This window comes from Pseudophryne corroboree, chromosome 10 (assembly GCF_028390025.1).
Source record: "Pseudophryne corroboree isolate aPseCor3 chromosome 10, aPseCor3.hap2, whole genome shotgun sequence".
Taxonomy (NCBI): domain Eukaryota; kingdom Metazoa; phylum Chordata; class Amphibia; order Anura; family Myobatrachidae; genus Pseudophryne; species Pseudophryne corroboree.
Genome location: NC_086453.1, coordinates 109,029,575 through 109,052,873, shown reverse-complemented (window position 1 = coordinate 109,052,873; position 23,299 = coordinate 109,029,575). Strand labels below are relative to the sequence as shown.

The 23,299-nt window shown below is 45.2% G+C and overlaps 1 protein-coding gene and 1 pseudogene across 1 annotated transcript in view; one reads left to right on the top strand and one right to left on the bottom strand.

Moving 5' to 3' along the window:
• The window catches only part of LOC134966174 (C-Jun-amino-terminal kinase-interacting protein 4-like), a 238,478-nt gene that overhangs the window by 9,008 nt on the left and 206,171 nt on the right, over positions 1 to 23,299 (bottom strand). The window contains exons 17-23 of the mRNA XM_063942721.1: positions 14,655 to 14,711; positions 12,048 to 12,195; positions 10,974 to 11,076; positions 6,490 to 6,570; positions 6,310 to 6,377; positions 6,071 to 6,219; positions 502 to 673 (exon numbers count right to left, since the gene is read on the bottom strand). Coding sequence (XP_063798791.1) covers positions 502 to 673; positions 6,071 to 6,219; positions 6,310 to 6,377; positions 6,490 to 6,570; positions 10,974 to 11,076; positions 12,048 to 12,195; positions 14,655 to 14,711 — 778 coding nt within the window. The remainder of the gene's footprint in view (positions 1 to 501; positions 674 to 6,070; positions 6,220 to 6,309; positions 6,378 to 6,489; positions 6,571 to 10,973; positions 11,077 to 12,047; positions 12,196 to 14,654; positions 14,712 to 23,299) is intronic.
• Positions 19,194 to 19,312, top strand: LOC134968301 (5S ribosomal RNA; annotated as a pseudogene).

Here is a 23,299-nt window from a genome sequence, read left to right as displayed (position 1 = left end):
TGACGTCACAAACACGCCCTGCTTTCGCCCAGCCATACCTGCGTTTTTCCTGGCACGCCTGCATTTTTTTCGAACACTCCCTGAAAACGGTCAGTTGACACCCAGAAACGCCCCTTTCCTGTCAATCACTCTGCGGCCAGCAGTGTGACTGAAAAGCTTCGCTAGACCCTGTGTGAAACTACATCGTTCATTGTAATAGTACGTCACGCATGCGCATTTCGTCACATACGCATGCGCAGAAGTGCCGGTTTTTTGCTTCATCGCTACACAGCGAACGAATGCAGCTAGCGAACAACTTGGAATGACCACCTATATTCTGCGTGGGACTGTGCCTGTATCTGCATACTAAATGCTATGCTACAGTATTTTCCTGCATTTCAGATTCCCCCCCCCCCCTATTTTTTGAAGCTGATTGGTTGGTACTTTATCTCTCTCCACTTTATCTCTCTCCAATCTTTGATAAATCTTCCCCAACGTCTCTATGTCCGTAGCAGCACTCACCCAGCATTCTCTGCAAGAAAGGCTCCAGCTCCAGTTCCTGTAATGGCTGCCCTGTCTGGGCATGGAAAAGGCGAAGTATGGAATCCAGGCGGACAGACACCCATACGCAATCTCCGGCAGCAGCGATATGCCGAACCTGGCTCTCAGCGCGATGTGTTGCTTCAAACCATTTCTGCAGCAGAACAAACATTTTAGATGTATTCATTTTCCTGCCCACTAATGCAGCTACTTCCAGGAAAAGGACCAAACGCATGGTTCAAACATAAATGAAAGTTTGTGTATGTAAAATAAGTACAGCAGTTATTGATCTGTTCAGAGAACAGAGCCTAATTAGACGGGTGGTCTTCAGATTGCCGGCGGCCGGGCTCCCGTCGACCACCATACCGGCGCCGGAATCCCGACCGCCGACAGCTTTTCTCCCTCTTGGGGGTCCACGACCCCCGTGGAGGGAGAATAGATAGCGTGGCACGCGTAGCGCGCCACTGTGCCCACAAGGGGCTCATTTGCGCTCGCCCAGCTGTCGGTATGCCGGCGGTCGGGATTCCAGCGCCGGTATGCTGGCCGCCGGGAGACCGACCGCCGACATCACATACTACACCCAATTAGACAAATACATACTAAGCCTTAAATCACAACTTTTGCACTCGCACGAGTACAATATGCAGTGTAAGAGATGCAGTTTATTGTCACTCAAATGAGTTGAAAGGAACTAAATGCAATGCATGGTGTTTACATAGGTTTTAGCTCATGCCCCCTCCTCTTCGTTATAGCAATTTGTTAATGGCTCCTCCAATAAAGAAACTCGCTTCATCTGATTAGGGCTAGGCACTGGCAGTGTTTGACAGAAGAATTGGTTTTAAACACTTGAGCTGCAGGGATGTTTCTGATTGGCTAGGTGGGATGTACGTTGTTAATGTGGCACTTTGTTGGACAAGTATTGCGATTCCATATTCTGCTCACTTCGGGCCTAATTCAGATCCCAAAAGATCTGGATCACATAGCGCAATGTACAGATGTTTGGTACTTTGTGCATGTGCATGACAGGTCCTGCGTCACTGAATGCACTACAGCTGCAGACGTCCAGAGAGTGACAGTCTGCAGCAATTTTTTTTTGGGGGGGATGGGGGGCATTGACAGGCTTAGTTTCCCAATACGGAGTCGAGTCGTCTCCGCTTTGTGGGACTGCAAAGTCCAGGATCTCCGTTGGAAGACAGAGATTTTCTGGCCTCATTGATGGAGCTGTGCCGCCCATTTTGTGGGATTCCATGGGATCCCTAAGATGCAGCACGGATCACTGAGGCAAGCAGGAGACATCTACTGTACATATACCAGACGCCTGCTGCTGCGTTACCATAACTGTGCATCGCTGCTGCTTCCAAGGAAGCCGCTGAGGTGCTCACTCCAACCACACATGCATCAGGCCCTCCATCTGCTGGCAGACTAGTATCTATTGGTAGCGCAAGCTCTTTCTTAAGTGTATTCATTGCAAAGTTTTACTTCTTGGCTGCATAAAGGAAGACTCCGTGCCCAGGCACTCCTTACCACCATTTATTATTTGTGTGTTTTGACGGTGTATTCAGCACTGTTAGGACTTCTGTATGTTTTACACACCCTTTTATTCCCATGACTGTGCACTGTGTAAAGGGGTTGCAGTTAAAATGCTCGCTGTCAGAATCCCGGCATTCAGGATACCGACTAATCTGCCGAAATCCCGACAGCCGGCTATACTGACAGCCGGAATCCCGGCGCAACAAGGCTATTCCCACTCGTGGATGTCCACGACCCCCAAAGAGTGGGAATAGATCCTGTGGCGAGCGCAGCAAACCCACAAGGGGCCTCTTAGCGCTTGCCCCGCTGCCGGCATTCTGACATTATGCCACTGTTGGGATACTGACAGCCAGAATCCTTCCTGCCGGTAAATAGTATGTATTCCGTGTAAAGGACTCATTATTGGTTCAGGTTTTAATGTATTTAGAAAGTACTTTTCCTTTTTTCTGTGAGTTGCATGTGGTACGGTGTGTGTTTTCCCACTCTAGTACGACCAATAACATCAATAATATAATAAAATCAATAACAAATATCATCTGAAATCCAAATCTACTGCCATGAACATATAGAAAGATTGAGGACCTTGTTTACATTGCAAAACACCTCAGTTCAGCCCTGCTCAATGGGCATGATTCAGAGACGTACACCAACCTGATGGTTTGTGTACTGCCCCGATTGCTGTGTCTGGCATCTGCAAGACCAGTTATACCGTGTCCAGAATAGGTCCTGCGCTGCTGCTCTCAGTTCCTCCACACTGCAGCATGACTGACATGCTATGGCCATTTGGGGGTGGAGCGGGGGCATGGTTGGTCTGCATTTGTGGAAACGGAGGAGGGGACGCCCCCATTTTCTGAGAGTGCTGCGTTGGAGGACCCAGATTTCCTGGCCTCACAAGCAGGCATGTGATAGCCAATCTAAACTAGCTTGACTTGCTCGGATGGCCGATGCTGTACAAATCATGACAGATGGTATCGATAATGATCCGATGCTGCGTCTTCAGATGCAGCACTTGAATCTTTTCTCCTTAGGCGCCTCCTGCAGCATTAACATATTACTTGCACTGTACTATGAATCAGGCCCAGTGTACATGTATGCTACCACTGCAAAGTAGAAAACGTACGGCATGTGTGCGGAGGTGAAGATGGATCATTAGATTGAGGGAAGATCACAACAGTCTCTATTACAGTGGAACTTTTGTATGTCCAAAGTTTTATTGTACACTGGGCAAAGGGCCTTATTCAATTCACATCAATTTCTGAGAGTGGTGGGCAGCGCGCACGTGCAGGTACTGTCCTGCGCATGCAGTTAATACGATTGGGTCACATTAACTGGTACGCCTCTGCCCGATTGACAGGCAAAGGCGTTTGTGGGGCGGGGGGCACGCGTTGACCGTTGCGGGGGTAGCTGTGTGTCGTCACATGCAGCCGCTCCTATAGAATAAATGGTGACAAGACTCCTGCCGTCGCAGCCAGGAGGAGGCTTTCCTATTTTCCAATCCGTACTGAATAGGGGGGGTAATTCCAAGTTGATCGCAGCAGGAATTTTTTTAGCAGTTGGGCAAAACCATGTGCACTGCAGGGGGGGGGGGCAGATGTAACATGTGCAGAGAGAGATAGATTTGGGTGTGGTGAGTTCAATCTGCAATCTAATTTGCAGTGTAAAAATAAAGCAGCCAGTATTTACCCTGCACAGAAACAAAATAACCCACCCAAATCTAACTCTCTCTGCAAATGTTATATCTGCCCCCCACCCCCCCACCCCTGCAGTGCACATGGTTTTGCCCAACTGCTAAAAAATTTCCTGCTGCGATCAACTTGGAATTACCCCCAGGGTTCAAAGTACACATAGAAATTGCATCTCCGCTACAGTATATCAGGAAGGCACAAAACACTTCCTACTGTATATAAATCAGTGTTCCCAAACTGAGTGCCCTAGGTCACGTGTAGGGGTGCCATGAGTTGGTGGTCCAGGATCAAATCAAATTATTTATGGTCAATATGATAGGCAAAGCCAGTGCTGGTAGCTGGCAGTCATAAAATATGTGGACAAACTGAAGTATAACCCTGTCCGCAACCACATGACTGGCCCTTAGGAAGACCCAGTCATTTATGTAATTCAATTTTTTTTTCAGAATTTGTCATTAGGAAACTTGGGCTAGGGGTGGCGTGAGAAAAGATGCTGAGCCTACTGTATAGGGAACAGTGATTAAAGGAAGCTTGGGAATCGCTGCTATAAAGTATACAATGAGACCCGATATCTGCCAGCTCACAAATAGTGTAAAAACAAGGAAATTAAAAATATGTGCAACCATACATTCAGGCAAAAATCAAGTATCCAAATGACCTCTTGATTAAAACGCAGCTCCTACTAAGTTTAGCTGAAATACTTGAAAAAAGTTCTCATAAAGAAGCGCAGTAGTACTGTAAGTAGATAATAATAATAATAATAATAATGATAATAATAATACAATTTAATACATTTAAAAATACAATAAAATACCACTGATAATTCAAGGAGCTCAAAAATTTAATTCGCTCATATATAATAATTCCAAGGTAATTAGTGGATTCCAGAATAGGATCCTAGAATCAGACCACTGTAAAAGCACTAACTTGTCAATTCATCGTTAGTGCCAAAATATAAAGTTCTAATCATAACTAAGGATAAAATGTCCATCCACTTTATTTCTTTCAATGAATTGGTGCCATATATCAAACGTAGCTTAAGACTGTTTCAAATAATTGCTGTGGTGGGCATACCTTAGGCGTTTAACTCAACCTCCCCTCTCCTATTTGGATAGAAGGCATCTGTCCCTTTAAATGTGAGCTAGACAGCAGCCTGTAACATCAGAAGAAGTGCGGTCATTAACGCTGGGTACACACCTACAGATATATCTTCAGATCAATTGATCTGTGGATATATCTAAAGCCGGATTGGGCAGTGTGCTGTGCATACACACTGCCTGATCTGTCGGGGACTGACGTCATGGACTGGGCGGGCATTTACACACACCCGCCCAGTTCAGCTGTCAGTCACCGCCGGCTGCTGCAGATTGTGTACGGGCGGTCGGCTGACCGTCCATACACACACACACCGACGTGCCAATATATCTAACGATATATCGGCCGTCGCATGTTTGTGAACGACGAAGATCACAGACATATCGCTCGTATACACTGGCCGACGGACCCGCGATACATATATCTGCTGTTCAAGAGAATGGCTGATAGATAGGCCAGTGTGTACACACCTTAACAGGTTACAAGGGAGAGTGACTGACTCCCTGTGTTTCCAACTTCAGGCAGCGGTAAGAGCACAGGGAGTCTGCTGCATTAATCATTTATTATTCTAGTTCTACTCAGAGGCGTCACTCACCTCTGTAACACCCGATGCGGCAGCGAGAGAAAAGGGGACGGCGCTTTACGGGAATGGGTGGGGCTTAAATAGAGGGGTGGGGCGTCGCGGGCAGCACCCGTTTTTAGCTCACTGAAGGTACGAAAGGGGGCGGGGCTTTGCGGGAGCATCACACCCCGACACCCTTTTTTTGTCACTGCGGGGTGTGGGAGGTGAGGGCTGACTCCCAGGGGTGCTGTCCCTGCAGTGCTGGCTCCTACACAGTGACAGGAGCCGAGTGCTGCACATAATATAACAGTGCAGCACTCTGCTCCTGTCACTGTGCAGGATCCGACATTTTGATCTCACCTCATGGCAGGTGACACCCGGGAGCGGGCCGCACCCCCCTTGTGATGCCACTGGTTCTACTATAAAAGTGATGTACAGTAAACTACAGAGCCTAGATTACAGCATCCTTATTGTAGAGCTGGAAATAACAATCTAGTACCAAGAGATATCTCTTTGACACATACTGTAACCATCCAAAATACAAATAACCTTTCTATTTATCATTGATGATCTAAACTTCTGAGTAAAGTCAGACATTTGTTTCAGAAGTTGTTAAAGTGAGATTTGCTTGCGGCAGACATCTTACTGAAAAGCGATTTTCAACAAAATATTAAATTACTTTGATTTTTGCCGTCCGTGGATCCAAGACATAGATCCTATTCCTGTAGCCACACCACACTTCTCCGTGGACATACACAGAACAGCGAATGGATTGCTGGGGCCTTCCCAAGTCCACCACTTTTGGATTGTCTAAATCCCAGTTCCTAGCTGATCAAGTAAATGGCTTTAATTAATAATAAACAGCAGAAAACAATGCACACATTCATTCCATGCATTCATACAGCATGTGTAACTTACCAGCATTCCTACTAAATATTGCAAGTGTTCCATCACCCATAGCAGCTACCACACGGTCACCAGCAGGTCTGTGATTTATGTAACACAAGAAATCTCAATGAATGACAGTATTGTATACAAGCCAATGGTTGATCAGCTATTCGTTTCCCCCTGCTGCCCTGTTGCCGAATTACAACTTACATAATACTATGAATGGCATCTTTAAGTTGAACTTTCTGTAGGCAGCTCTTCCAATCAGACACAGCAGAATGGATAAATAAACTAAATTAAAAAAAAAAAGAATACATTTGTGTAACACATGCAAATGAGTAATATTTAAATTAAAACTTACAAATGAATTAATAAAATAATAAATGTATTATGTATGATATATAGGTAGAACTGAATGCTGGCACCTCCTAGAGGCAGGGACAGTAAATTGCAAAGGTAGCATTCAGAAATACCTCTCCAGAACCAAAGGCTACTTATAGCTTCCGTGCACTGCAAAAGTCATAATATAATGCTCACTAAAGTTACTTCAATCTGCACAAAAGAATAAATCATAAAATTTACAAAGATAGCTGCAAAAGTGACCACACCCTGATATTTATTTATTAAGTTTCTTATATAGCGCAGCATATTCTGTTGCGCTTTACAATTAGAACAACAGTAATAGAACAAAACTGGGCAATAACAGACAGACATAGAGGTAGGAAGGCCCTGCTCGCAAGCTTACAATCTATATGATATAACGTCGCATTTTTACTATTAGGGTGGAACTCAATTGTTTTTAAAGCGGCTATCAGTTTTGGGAGCCTGACGGAACAATTCAATTGTTGCTCCATTCAGACGCGAATAGCCGTGGCTGCACACATTTCAGATCGCAGTCCCCAGCCTGAAATGTGCGAAAAGTTGGCTGTTTGGTGGCCCAAACAGCACTTTTCCTGTCGTGCCTGTTAGTTTAGTCAGTCTTAGCCACGCTGTCTAATTGGGCGCGATAAATAAAGGGGGTCCAAAACAATTGAATTCCAACACTGAGTGCCCATTAATTATTGCGACTTAAAAAACTATTGAATTCCCCCCTTACAATTTCATCGGCTCTGCAACACTGTAAATGCAGCCAGCACAAGCGCTACAGTACTTCCAAAATAAATTCTCTTTTAATAATCCCTTGAGACTTTTACAAATACATTTGTCAATGCCTCACGTATAAGTCAACAAGTAGTGTGGGTTTAAGGTGCATACACACGGAGAGAGTTTGTCTATGAGAGATTTTGACTGAGCGGTTTCCCTTGAACTGGCAGTAGTAGATTTTGACTAACTTTACCAGCGATTTTGGCTATGGGCGATTTTGGCTAACTCATTTAAGCAAGGGGATGCTTTTTCTTTTCCAGCGACCTAGCCAAAATTGACTTTCCTGCAGTCTATTTTTAGCAGCGATAGCGACCTAGCGGGGACGCGCATCGCTATCGCTGGCTGTGTACACATGGAGAGATATGCACTAATTTTCTGAGCGATTTTGACAGTATACTCAGCTACTGTATATCGCTCCGTAGTTTCACTTTAGGGATCGTTAGCATTCATCTACAGTTAATGGTTAAACATTTGAAACACAGCATCAAAATTTTTAAACGGCAAAGCCTTCTCCTACAGTACGTATTAACGTGTGCTGAAACGAAGTACAATTGATTGCACTGGCCAAATTGCTACTTATCAGTAATATGAAAATCTGCGAAACACATCACTGAAATGCATCCAAAGAAAGTTTTTGTGCGTTTAACTGCCACTCGCCAATACATATGTACAGTAGTTACCCAGGACGCACAGAAAAAAAATGTTCTAGCACAGAGAACGATATCTACTATATTTTAGGATAAACTGTTCAAAAGACAGAAAAATAAGATTTTACTCACCGGTAAATCTATTTCTCGTAGTCCGTAGTGGATGCTGGGAACTCCGTAAGGACCATGGGGAATAGACGGGCTCCACAGGAGACTGGGCACTCTAAAAGAAAGATTAGGTACTATCTGGTGTGCACTGGCTCCTCCCTCTATGCCCCTCCTCCAGACCTCAGTTAGGATACTGTGCCCGGAAGAGCTGACACAATAAGGAAGGATTTTGAATCCCGGGTAAGACTCATACCAGCCACACCGTATAACTCGTGATACTATACCCAGTTAACAGTATGAAATATAACTGAGCCTCTCAACAGATGGCTCAACAATAACCCTTTAGTTAGGCAATAACTATATACAAGTATTGCAGACTATCCGCACTAGGGATGGGCGCCCAGCATAAACTACGGACTACGAGAAATAGATTTACCGGTGAGTAAAATCTTATTTTCTCTGACGTCCTAGTGGATGCTGGGAACTCCGTAAGGACCATGGGGATTATACCAAAGCTCCCAAACGGGCGGGAGAGTGCGGATGACTCTGCAGCACCGAATGAGAGAACTCAAGGTCCTCCTCAGCCAGGGTATCAAATTTGTAGAATTTAGCAAACGTGTTTGCCCCTGACCAAGTTGCAGCTCGGCAAAGTTGTAAAGCCGAGACCCCTCGGGCAGCCGCCCAAGATGAGCCCACTTTCCTCGTGGAATGGGCTGTTACTGATTTAGGATGCGGCAATCCAGCCGCAGAATGCTCCAGCTGAATTGTGCCACAAATTCAGCGAGCAATAGTCTGCTTAGAAGCAGGAGCACCTATTTTGTTGGGTGCCTACAGGATAAAAAACAAGTCAGTTTTCCTGACTCCAGCCGTCCTGGAAATATAAATTTTTAAGGCCCTGACTACGTCCAGTAACTTGGAATCTTCCAAGTCCCTAGTAGCCGCAGGCACTACAATAGGTTGGTTCAAGTGAAAAGCTGATACCACCTTAGGGAGAAACTGGGGACGAGTCCTCAATTCTGCCCTATCCATATGGAAAATCAGATAAGGGCTTTTACATGACAAAGCCGCCAATTCTGACACACGCCTGGCCGAAGCCAAGGCCAATAACATGACCACTTTCCACGTGAGATATTTCAAATCCACAGTTTTAAGTGGCTCAAACCAATGTGATTTTAAGAAACTCAACACCACGTTGAGATCCCAAGGTGCCACAGAAGGCACAAAAAAGGGGCTGAATATGTAGTAATTCCTACGCTGATAAAAGCCAGGAAAGAAGTAACCGCAAACCATTATCACCGTATTTGGCGAAAATATGTTGCGTGGTGTGAGGCCAGGAAGGCCCCAACAGAGGAATTTCAGCTGGGTCGTTTTCTGCACTTCCTACAGTCAGGAGTGACTATGGGCCTAAATTTGGGTTCCATTAAGGTCCAGATTTCGGCTCTGTCGATTTTCTTCCAGAAAGAACTGGCTTCACTGCCTGGAGTTCAGACATTTGTAAATGGAGTGCTACATATTCAGCCCCTTTTTTGTGCCTTCTGTGGCACCTTGGAATCTCAACGTGGTGTTGAGTTTCTTAAAATCACATTGGTTTGAGCCACTTAAAACTGTGGATTTGAAATATCTCACGTGGAAAGTGGTCATGTTATTGGCCTTGGCTTCGGCCAGGCGTGTGTCAGAATTGGCGGCTTTGTCATGTAAAAGCCCTTATCTGATTTTCCATATGGATAGGGCAGAATTGAGGACTCGTCCCCAGTTTCTCCCTAAGGTGGTATCAGCTTTTCACTTGAACCAACCTATTGTAGTGCCTGCGGCTACTAGGGACTTGGAAGATTCCAAGTTACTGGACGTAGTCAGGGCCTTAAAAATTTATATTTCCAGGACGGCTGGAGTCAGGAAAACTGACTCGTTTTTTATCCTGTAGGCACCCAACAAAATAGGTGCTCCTGCTTCTAAGCAGACTATTGCTCGCTGAATTTGTGGCACAATTCAGCTGGAGCATTCTGCGGCTGGATTGCCGCATCCTAAATCAGTAACAGCCCATTCCACGAGGAAAGTGGGCTCATCTTGGGCGGCTGCCCGAGGGGTCTCGGCTTTAAAACTTTGCCGAGCTGCAACTTGGTCAGGGGCAAACACGTTTGCTAAATTCTACAAATTTGATACCCTGGCTGAGGAGGACCTTGAGTTCTCTCATTCGGTGCTGCAGAGTCATCCGCACTCTCCCGCCCGTTTGGGAGCTTTGGTATAATCCCCATGGTCCTTACGGAGTTCCCAGCATCCACTAGGACGTCAGAGAAAATAAGATTTTACTCACCGGTAAATCTATTTCTCGTAGTCCGTAGTGGATGCTGGGCGCCCATCCCAAGTGCGGATTGTCTGCAATACTTGTATATAGTTATTGCCTAACTAAAGGGTTATTGTTGAGCCATCTGTTGAGAGGCTCAGTTATATTTCATACTGTTAACTGGGTATAGTATCACGAGTTATACGGTGTGATTGGTGTGGCTGGTATGCGTCTTACCCGGGATTCAAAGTCCTTCCTTATTGTGTCAGCTCTTCCGGGCACAGAAATCTAACTGAGGTCTGGAGGAAGGGCATAGAGGGAGGAGCCAGTGCACACCAGATAGTACCTAATCTTTCTTTTAGAGTGCCCAGTCTCCTGCGGAGCCCGTCTATTCCCCATGGTCCTTACGGAGTTCCCAGCATCCACTAGGACGTCAGAGAAATAATAAAAGGCTGAAAGCAGGTTGGATTTCTTTGATCGCTATGGATTTGTTGTTCGTTTTGGATTTCAATTACCTCCCTTCTTGTGTCCCCAACCAGACGGTGGCACCTCTGCTGATGTTCTCATGGTTGTCTTCTTCGGAAACGTCCTGCTCCACCACAGAATCCAGCCTGTAGGCTGCAGAGAGACACGGTATTATCACAAGCCCACCCTACAGGCAGTTTATGTGAAATAACTGTAAACCCCAATAACACTGGCATCTTTAACGCAACAATAAAACAATGACTTTCCTGCACGGAAAGAGTGGCGATGTAGACGGACATGATGTGCAGTTCCGGACTGACCCCAACAACTATTCAGTGAAGAACATAATGTGGGGGGTCATTCCGAGCCGATCACACACTGCAGTTTGTCGCAGCGGTGCGATCAGGTCCGAACTGCGCATGCGCTGCAGCCGCAATGCGCAGGTGGGTAGCTGCCTGGCGACGCCGGGCAGCGTAGGCCCCTACGAAGATCTGGATCGCAGTGGCATGCGCAAGGTGATTGGCAGGCGGAAGGTGTTCCGGGGTGGCAACTGACCGTTTTCAGGGAAGTTGACGAAAACACAGGCGTGTCCAGGCGTTTGCAGGGCGGGTGTCTGACGTCAATTCTGGGACCTGACTGGCTGAAGTGATCGCAGCGGCTGAGTAAGTTCTGAGCTACTCAGAAACTGCACAAAACATTTTAGCCCAGCTCCCCTGCACATGCGTTCGCACACTTGCTAAGCTAATATCCACTCCCCCATAGGCGGCGACTATCTGATCGCACGGCTGCAAAAAACAGCTAGCGTGCGATCAACTCAAAATGACCCCCGTAGACCCATAAGGGCAGAAACATGAACAAGGATATAATGCTAGCATGAGAGATCCTGTAAGTCAGAGGAATAGAACACGTCACTGTTGGTAGTGAAACTACAATTTATAGGCTCACAATGACCATACGTAATCTCAGTCTACTGAAAATATATGGGGAGATAAGAAGGGAGTGCTCAGAGAGGTCTACTGGGTTGGAAAGGTTTTGCCAGTGACGGCTCCTGAAGCCTATATACAGTATTCTCCTTGACCAATGTATATTTCAGCTAAAATTCATTTGAAGAACTAAGAACATACCCGGCACACAGGTCACACACAGGACATGTGTGTTGGGAATCACAAACTGATCCATCACATGGTTTGAAGAGCTTGCATCTATGACCATGATCTCGCTGACAGAGTGGGTGCCGGAGCAGATCCACACTAAACTGGGGACATTAGCACTCTGCAACAAATAGAAATAGGAGAATTAATGAAACTGGAGCCTTAATAAGAACCCTGTGCATTTGCAGGATGTCACAGCAGTGACTGATGGAACAGGTTAGGGCAAGGGCACATTAGCGGGTTATAGTAATAAAAAGATAACATTATGACCCCTCCCCCACCGCCCCCTAAATGTTTGTAAGCAGGGAACCAGCATCAGTTTTTGGGGGTGAGCATTGGGGCGTGGGGCCCCCTGAGCTGTTCTTGCTGGACCACTTCAGGGCATCACCGCTTAACACTTATATTCACATTTTATATCACTTTGTTTTTTACCCATGTATTTGGACACATATTTTACACTTGTAATACTTTTAACACTGAGTAGCTGCTTTCACACATCGGATACATTGTAACACTCCACTGCTATCTCTCATTAGGGTGATGACCTGGGGGTGGGGTTTGGCTGGGCTGGTTTGGAGGTGTCTTGCACCCCAGACGTGAACCCCAGAGTGTTAGGAACTTGCCCGACAAGAGGTGACCTAGACTTTAGAGGTCAGGCCCGTATCTTTGACCAAATATATGCGAACAACCTCTTCTATGATATTTAATTATAATATATATTTCAATTTTGAGTAGTAATGATGGCGTAGTGCATCTGCATCCATTTTTTCTGTAGATTTTGACCCTGAAAGGTTTTTCTAAAGCACATCTACGTAAGAAACATATCCTACACTGATCCAATAGAAGAAGCTGGACTAAGAGGTATATTCAATAAGTGTCGGAAGCTGCGTTTTGTCGGAAAGACGGCAGCTTCCGACAGATTTAGGTCGGAATGGGTTCCGATCTAATCAATAGGGGGACGTTTTTTCTGACAAGTCGGGAATTCCTGACTTGTCGGAAAACTGTCGGAATACACGCGGTTCTACGGCTTCAACCACCGAGCCGCGCGTATTGTCGGAAGTGCGGCCAAACCCGACAGGTTTAAGCCCTGTTTCCGACAATGTCAATCCGGCTTTTAAAAAAGTCGGATTGGCAGTGTCGGAACGGGACAAACCTGTTGGGTTTGGCCGCGGCACTGAATACTGACCTGTCAGATCCTTTCCGTCGGAAAGGATCCGACAGGTGTTGAATATACCCCTAAATCAGGGACATCCCTGACCTGACTTCCTCCTTGTGTTACACACAAAAGGCAATGTATAAAAGTAATCTATTTACAAGCTGGCCCGGGAGGGTTACAAGTCATGAACTAAACTTACAAAGCCACCCTGAATGTTAGCGCAATATAAAAAAGCACATGATAAAAACTACATGAATAAATATTATGGTATACTGTAAATGATTCCAACTATATTATTATCATTAATGTAATTGTATAACTTATCTCTACAACTCTTCCGTAGTTCCCAGACTAAATGATAACTTAACAGTTCTTTAAAAAAAATAAAAAATAAAAAAAAGGTAATCAGAGACGAGGAAAGAATTATTTGGTTAATCTCAGACTAAGAAATTTATTTTTTCTTTTAAAAACTGTACCGGCATATTATGAAGGGTTTCTTTAAAGAGTGGTACAAATGCAGTAAAAAACAAAACAAAACAAAAACATGACAGTATTAAACAAAAAATTACTATAAGAAAATAGGATTTTGATTGAGCTAAAAGGTCATTTAATGTAGTAACAGCACCTAGGATCGCTGTCTGTGCTGGGACTTTCGAAAATCCTGGTGACAGCGACTTACTGATGGGTGTTCGTATAAAAAAAAAAAAGGGCATATTTTCTCAACAGAAAAATGTTTCCCTGTATGTGGGAAGATGTTAGACTGGGATCGGTATGAAATACCTACAATCAAAATCCCGACGGTCGAAATCCAGACAGCAATTGATCGACGGTCGAAATCCCGACAGCTATTGATCGACGGTCAAAATCCCGACAAGGTCAAAATCCCGACATTGGACAAAATACCAACATTTAAAATACCGACAAGGTCAAAATACAGACATGTAAAATGTCGACAGGTCAAAATGCCGACACAAGTGTTCTATTGTTTTTTTCTATTGTTTTTTTTGGTGTGTATGTCGACATAGGTCAACATGGACACCATATAAGTGTAACGCGTCCGCTCGCCATGCTTCGGGCACGGTGCCTCGCTGCGCTCGGCACACATATTCCCCCTCCAGGTCCACTGGGATGGTAAAGTATGAACAAGTCGGTTTCAATGAAAAACTCAAGAAAAACTCATGTCGACATTTTGACCTGTCAACATTTTAAATGTCGGTATTTTAAATGTTGGTATTTTGACTATATCGGTATTCTGACCGTCGGTCAATTGCTGTCGGTATTTTGACCGTCGGTAAATTGACTGCATCCCGTTAGACTTGTTGTTCTTGTCTAATAAATAACACTCATTAGTAGAATTTGTGACTATTAAAAAGTAAACAACACAGACAAATAACATAAAACAGATTTTACTAAAGTAAATTTACATCTGTCTTGCATTTGCTCACGGAGTCCGTTGTGGATGTTCCAGTCGCACACCAGAGCTACAGAAAAGGAGACAAAAAGCTGGAACTTACGCAGGGAAATGAAAACCTTATCCAAAACTGTACAGAAGTCTTTGTAAGTTTAATGAGGAAAACACAGAAAGCTGGAAAGACCACGAACAATAAGAATTCACCCTATATGGGCTGGCTCAGATGGATGTGAGCAATGTATGCAATGGGGTCGGACTGCAAGCAGCATGTGTTGAGATCATTGCTCTGTACATACTGTATGCTAAGACCCACCGCTCCGAGGGCCCTGCATGCATGAATGAAGGAGGTGCGATGGTATAATGAGCAATGATCCTGATGAGTGCTCTATAATTATTGAGCTGTGCAGATTCCAGATGCAGTGCCCATACAGCTTTATAGGTCAATGACCCCAACAGTATATTTGTTTTATTTTAAACTCAACTGTAATCATATAAAAACTTACTCATCCACCACAGAGAAGGAAAATGTGCATCTCATTTTAAGCATTCACCCCTGGGTGATGGTTACTTGTTAAAGCTATTTTTAACAGGATTTTCAGTATCAGATTACGGATAGTGTACAGTACATATTTCCTGCCATTGCCACAGTGCAGCATTAATAAAATGCAGAGGATGCCAGTGTCACCGGATACAGGACAGGTGCCCCTCGACTAGAACAGAAATAGGAGGTGTAGCATTCCTAAGGGGAATGTTGTACAAACTCCTTTCTACAAATTCTTAATAAACACCTTTGATTCTTTTGTTCACTACATAAGTCAGTTCAACCGAAAAAGGATATTTATGGTAGACTTACCAAGGGGACACACACAACTAACACAAACAGGAGGGGAGACGGACATGCATACAAGTGTTGGGGACATGGACACACACTGGAGGGGACACGTACACAGTCACACAGGAGGAGGGGACACAGTCACACAGGAGGGTGGGACACAGTCACACAGGAGGGGGACACATAGTTACACAGGAGGGGAACACACAGTCACACAGGAGGGGAACACACAGTCACACAGGAGGGGAACACAGAGTCACACAGGAGGGTGGGACACAGTCACACAGGAGGGGGACACACAGTTACACAGGAGGGGGACACACAGTCACACAGGAGGGAAACACACAGTCACACAGGAGGATAATACACAGTCACACAGGAGGGGAACACACAGTCACACAGGAGGGGGACACAGTCACACAGGAGGGGCACACACAGTTACACAGGAGGATAATACACAGTCACACAGGAGGGGAACACACAGTCACACAGGAGGGGAACACACAGTCACACAGGAGGGGAACACACAGTCACACAGGAGGGGAACACACAGTCACACAGGAGGGTGGGACACAGTCACACAGGAGGGGCACACACAGTTACACAGGAGGATAATACACAGTCACACAGGAGGGGAACACACAGTCACACAGGAGGGGAACACACAGTCACACAGGAGGGGGCACAGTCACACAGGAGGGTGGGACACAGTCACACAGGAGGGTGGGACACAGTCACACAGGAGGGGCACACACAGTTACACAGGAGGATAATACACAGTCACACAGGAGGGGAACACACAGTCACACAGGAGGGGAACACACAGTCACACAGGAGGGGGCACAGTCACACAGGAGGGGAACACACAGTCACACAGGAGGGGGACACACAGTTACACAGGAGGATAATACACAGTTACACAGGAGGGGAACACACAGTCACACAGGAGTGGGGGCACAGTCACACTTGGATAGGGACAGTGGCACACATTGTTAGTGAACATAGAAGCACACACGCGCGCGCGCGCGCGCACACACACACACACACTGGTGAAAAAGGGGGGAAATAAATGCAGACACAGACAGTAGGTGACAGCTACAGACAGGGGGGGGGAGTGCAGGGTGCAGCAGACACAGGCAAGCATGCAGCCAGGTGTGGGCAGGGATAGGTGCAGTGCAGTTGGGACATGTGTGGCTGGGAGCCCAGGTTCCCAATAGCAAACCGCAGATATTGCTGATGCGATATTGCAATAGGTATGTGCAGATAAGCATCTTGTATATCCAGGGATACCATATACTGTAATCTCCGGGTTCCATGGCAGTACAATCGAGCGCAGCGTTTCCATACGTTTCCATGCGGAGCTTAGACACTCTCACAAATATGTTCAGTGATTTGAGTTTGAGTATAGGCCGGAAAGACCCATTGGGTGTCGGTACTAAAACCGGGTCGAATAGTAACCGCCGCCTCTCTGGGACAGGGGTACCGGCACTATTACTCCTGTATCCAGGAGGGAACGCACAACCAGGTGTAGAGCTTGCGCCTTCAACGGGTCCGTAGGAATAACCGTTGTGCAAAACTGGCGAGGGGGTTGTCTCTTGAAAGAAGGCCCGCCCCGTCATGCAGAAGGCTTGTCTTGTTTGGAAGCAGGCTGACGGGCAGCCCAGGATTGTTTTGCTTTGGGCTTAGTGGTTTTGGGAGCACGAGATTGTCTTGGGTATACCTGACCTTTTGCTTTCTCTTGAGGTCGAAAGGAGCGAAAAGTGGTACTCTTTGCCTTTTGTGCAGAAGGACTAGTATTCGGGAGAAATTTAGTCTTAGCAGCCGCTAAGTCAGTCACAATCTAATTCAGATCCTCCCCAAATAGGATGTCTCCCTTAAAAGGGAGTACCTCCAAGGACTTTTTGGAGTCCAGGTCCACCTTCCATGACCTCAACCTGCGAGCCAGGATAGACGTAGTCGACACCTTGGCCGCCATTACACCTTAATTCTCCATTAAATTTATATACAGCAACTTAGATCACATCTGCGCTACCTCTCTTTAATTACAACCCTTCAAGGTTGAACAGTCTGTCAATGATCCTATAACGAGGAGAAACCCATGCCTCCCAAAATCTGTCAACTTTATTGGTACAGTAACATACGTACTTTCTGGGACCCATACTTAAATTCTAGTGACTCATGCAGGTACCGACAAGACAAACAGTACCTGCATTTTATTGACTTTATGATGCATTATAGCTTGTCAGTCATTTGGGACTCATATAATGTTCCCAGTGGCCCAAAAAGCAGTCAATCACTTTTTCCTGCAAGAGGATTGGATAGTGTAGCAGTTAAGAGGCACCCACGGAGGGCTGTCTGCTCAGACGATCAGGTGACCAAGCTCCTCCCAGCGAAACGCGCGTCACTTCTGGTCCGGCGCCCGACTTCCGGGATCTCCGTAACGGAGCCCCGGCGGGCTGACTCCTCTCCATAAACACACGCCAGATGACAAAGGTATGAAACACCGCTCTTTGCTGTCTCCAACAGCTCTCCATACAGGGACTCAATCCCCAGCTCCCACCGACGCTACACAGCGGTAGCGGGGAATTTCCCATCCCACTCTGTGCGTGCTGCACAGACAGGGTTTTTTTCTGTCTCTGTTCTTTAGATTAACAGTACCAGTCACACTCCCCAGGATATTGCACATATACATATATAGACTCTTGTGCACTCAATTAATACAGGGAGTTTAATCTGGTGTTAACATTTGTATTATTTATAAACAGACCTTTAATCCTGAACACAGCAACGTGGTGCATTGAAAGCCACAATATTAGAATCATCCCTGTACAAGGAGAACATGTTCTTGTAATATTTACAAGCTAAATTATATAAAGTTCAATTTGTTTCAAGAACTTCACACTATTTTTCTGCATTCTGTCCATTTTTATAATTTGGGATAAAATATACTCATATAAATGAATCCCTGTACGGGACATAGAATTGTGATTTCAACAAAGCGGTATACCTAAACAAACAGGGTGTGTTTTTCTTATGTTTCTCTATGCTTAAAGAGATAGCGTATGGTAACCATCTCTTAATATTGTGGTGTATTTTGCAACTCATATTTGAATTTACAACTGGTTATTTGATATTTTTTGGCATGATAAGATTTATTGCCCCCAAATAGATCGAATGAAGGAATGTTACAAGCCAGAAATAATCAAAGGGACATACTGTATACATAGATTGCTATCCTTACAACCTTGAATTTTCAGATTGAAAACATATGTGTGGACGTACATTTTAAAGTATCCACCAAAACAGCATTATTATTATGTAATTCTTTGTGCGGTCTTGATATTTATCTGCACCCCTCTTTGTGGGAAATTTCCTTGTGGATTTGACCCACCTTTCTGAGCAATTTAACATACCATTTGGGTAGATCTAGGGACATTCTATTCCCTATCTCCTTAACCTTGCCCTTTTTCTTTCATTCGTGCACTCTCTCATCCACAATTAAAGGACAGTCCTCTGCAATGCGCAGTATGGTAACAGGGGCCTCCCAGTGGGCAGCAGAAGTGCCACACTGATTCTATCTTTCAATCCTGAATCATCAGGCCTATCACTTTTTCTACTCTATATAATCCATACTTATTCTGTTAATACGTGAAAAATCTTTTTCAAGCACTCTCTCATCAAATTGGGTACTCCCGCACGCTAGTAGATGTTTGCCTAACCATCTACAGTCATACCACGCTGGACATGTCCGATCTCGTCTGATCTTGGAAGCCAAGCAGCGTTGGGCCTGGTCAGTACCAGAAAGGGAGACCCTCTGTTAATACCGGGTACTGTAGTATTAAGGAACATACTACCCATTGATGCACCCAGGAAAGCAGAAGTGTACTTACTTTCTTCACAATCAGAAATTCTAGGCCACAATACACTCTCTCATTGCCCATTCGATGGATACAGATGGGCAAAAGCAGAAGTGACTGGTTCTGCAACACCTTCTCTTATTTACACTTATAGATGCGGGATAATACCCAATAAACATTTACTTGCAACAATCACTCAATATTTCTAATATCAATATCAGACCACGCTCATATTCTTACTTATCTAGAAGGAGCCTGGAGTTGGAAAGCCGGGATTCTTGTTCATCTCTTATGAATATACATATATAATATTTTTTAAGTTGATAGAGAGAACAAGGAATTTTCAAATTTTCGTTTTGATGAACGTCAAATATCAACACTCACTCTACAGACAAGAGTGGGTGTACAGACAAGCAACCTGCCACCTACCTTACAATAAGTGAGTAACATACTTTGATTCTTTGATATAATCCCTTTTTAATCAATGTCGTTGATATTAAAAGTTAAGTTTTAAATTTACACTCACTGTATACCTAACACCAATGCAACATTTGTACATTGATTGATATAAAGTGTGCCCCAGAGAGACAACAAAACAGTCTTTTCTTTTGGTTCTTCGCAAAAAAACCACAAAAAAAACCCACAATAGTTTGCTCTGAACTAATGTCCGGGAGCACCACCATCCCAGTCCTACCGCAAAAACCCAATCGGTACAGTCGGTAGCCATATGTTGGTTATTATAGATGCCTTTCATGGTTTAAAAATTGTTCAACGTCGATTTACAATCCGGTCCAGTGCAGATTCCAAAACCCCTTCGCCATTACACCTGCCTCAGAGGACACTTCCTGAATATATTGGGAGGCGGTGGTGATATGAGACAGATATTGTCTGGCAGTGACAGATATATCCTGAGGCAGCTCTTCTTCTATTGCCTGAACCCATGCTTCAATTCCTTTTGTGGCCCCGAATGCTGCTATAGTGGGTCTATGTACAGCACCAGTAAGGGTATAAATAGACTTCAGGCATCCCTCCACACGCTTATCTGTCGGTTCCTTCAGTGAGGTGACAGTGGTGACAGGCAGAGTAGATTACACCACAAGACGGGTGACATGGGAATCCACCGGCGGTGAATTTTCCCAATTGTTACTCAACTCAGCAGGGATAGGATAACGAGCTAGCATCTTTTGAGACAGGGAGAATTTTGTTCCTGGAGACGAACAGGGTTCCTGACGTATGTCTACTAAATGGTCAGAATGCGGTAAGACTACTTTAGCTACCTTCTGACGTTTAAACTTATCAGGTTTCTTAGACGCAGTAGTGGGATCTACCTCATCATCAATTTGTAAAATCAGCTTAATAGCCTCCACTAGGTCAGGGACATCAACCTGAGTTGTAGGTTCCTCGTCAGAAGCAACTGTATCAGTGTCTGACGGATCAGTATAATCCCCATCCTCATCAGAAGTATCATCTGAAATATTATTATTCATTATTTATTACCAGTTATTTATATAGAACACACATATTCCGCAGCGCTTTACAGAGAATATTTGCCCATTCACATCAGTTCCTGCCCCAGTGGAGCTTACAATCTAGAGTCCCTATCACATGTACACACAGACACATTCACTAGGGTTAATTTTGTTGGGAGACAATTAACCTACCCGTATATTTTTGGATTGTGGGAGGAAACCGGAGAACCCGGAGGAAACCCACGCAAGTACGGGGAGAATATACAAACTCCGCACACTTAGGGCCATGGTAGGAATCGAACCCATGACCTCAGTGCTGTGAGACAGTAATGCTAACCATTACACCAATGTCTAACCAAAGATTGATTCAATTGTTGTATCTGGGTACACAGAGTGTCCGCCCAGGGTTGATTTACCACAGGGACAATATGTGGCTGGAATGGCACAGGAGGTCCCATAGTGGGCGTAAGGCGTGTCACAAGCGTATTAAGCATATTTGAGAATGCCGCCCAAGGTGGTTCCTGATTGGCTACAGGAGCAGCGGGCTGACTGGGAGATTTATGGCATATATTACACAGACCATCCTGCAAAACTTCCCCCTCAAGCAAATCCTTGGCGCAAGCGCTGCATGATGCAGGAGTGGCCAGGGATTTCTCGCCCTTTGTGGTAGACATTATAGTGAATGTAACCGCAGAGCGTATGAGTACGATACAGCCAGACAAACCTGCAAATAAATCTCCTATTTATGTGCAGTAAATACAGGACACAAACAGAGAATAAATGCGGTATCAGTCAGGGAGTGAGGGAGAGTGTGAGGCAGCTCCAGGGCACGAACACCAGCAGTAGATGGCGCCCGGAGCTGGGGGACGGGCTACAGGTCAAGCGCCTTATCCCCTATGCTGGTCCTCACCACCGGGTACTATGGAGCCATATTAATATGGATATTGTGCTATCCGACCTGTGGTCCCATGCCCTGGTGGATATAGTGGGGTCCCTGTACCCCCACAGTGTCCACGCCAGCGTCGCGGTCTGTCTCCTGAGACCGTGACTGGAACGCGATTTAATGGCGGGTCCCGCCTGGGGGACCCTCTTACCTCCTTCCTTAGTAACAGCCACGCGATCCAGGAGAGTGTCTGTAGTGGTGTGCCTAGGAACCGAAGCGCCTCCACCGCAAGTACCCGTGAACAGAGCCAGCGGGAGCATGTGACGTCGCTGGGGAGGTGATGGAGCCACAGCACAGTATGTCACACTGACATATAAAGTGCTGCAGCTCTTGAAGTATTCTAAAAAGCTTTTTCAGGGCTGCCTAGCGCAGCCCCCTGTTAAGTGACCTGCTTATGCAGGCACCAACTCTAAAACTGAGCTCACAGTGCCTGGAGGTGGGGTTATAGAGGAGGCCCCACAATGCATCCTGGGACAGTCTAAAGCTTTAGCCTCTGGATCAAGATCCATCTCCACACCCCGATGTATTCCCTGTGGAACACAGTGTACCCCGCTGCAGAAATAATTCCGCATTTTACCAACCTACCTAGAACAACTTCTTCTGCATACTGCCTTTTGAAAGAAATTTTTATGTATTCTGTAATAATGACATCAACTGAATGGTGCAGTCTGTTACATTAGAATAATGCAGCTTGGATGATACATACCGATTGCATTGCTTTCCTTTACAGTGCAGAGGTTACTCTGGTAGTTGCCGTCTAAGAATTCATTTATAACATCTGCAGTACAAGTAACAGCGCCTTAAACTGTAACAGCGGGGGTTTCCTGCTATGGACCCCACCATTTAGGAGATGTTAACCCTGCCTGTGTTGCTTTACTTCAAGCACTAGTGTTGACAGCCAGTGTCAAAGTCAAAAATATTACATAGAGAGAACATCCAAACTCCACACTGATGAGACCGCTATGCTTGCGAATACGCACAGCGTGCACAGCAATATATGGTAACATACGCACTCACACAGAGATGCCACAAAGACATATTCAACACATATTTCATACAGCACATAAATTTAATATATTCGTTTGATGCCTGTGGTTAAGTTGTAGCACATTGCAATGAGAAGTTATGATCACATGTAGGAATATAAAGCCACAATTCTAATGACAAAGAACATTCCATTTGAAGCATGTGTGGGCGGAAACCAGAGGCCAGCCCCTATGATGTCATCTTCAAGGCTGGACATTGCTTGCATATGAACTGGCCAATGACTTCTCATGAATGATAAAGTTCCCTCACCTGGACCAATAACAGAAGACCTATACTCCCCCTACATAGATAGTGTATAGCTGATCCCACACACAAGAGCTTCCTGTTTTTCCTGGGTGCTGATCGAGATGGTGTTTTGCCGATACTCTGCTGCTGTGAGGATGGATATGGAGAGCGGAGTGTGCATAGAGGGACAGGGAAATGGTGATGTATTGCTGGCTGTAATGAATTAGTTTGTAATAACTGCTTCCTGTGTAAATTGTAATCATGTAACTATATATATATACTGTA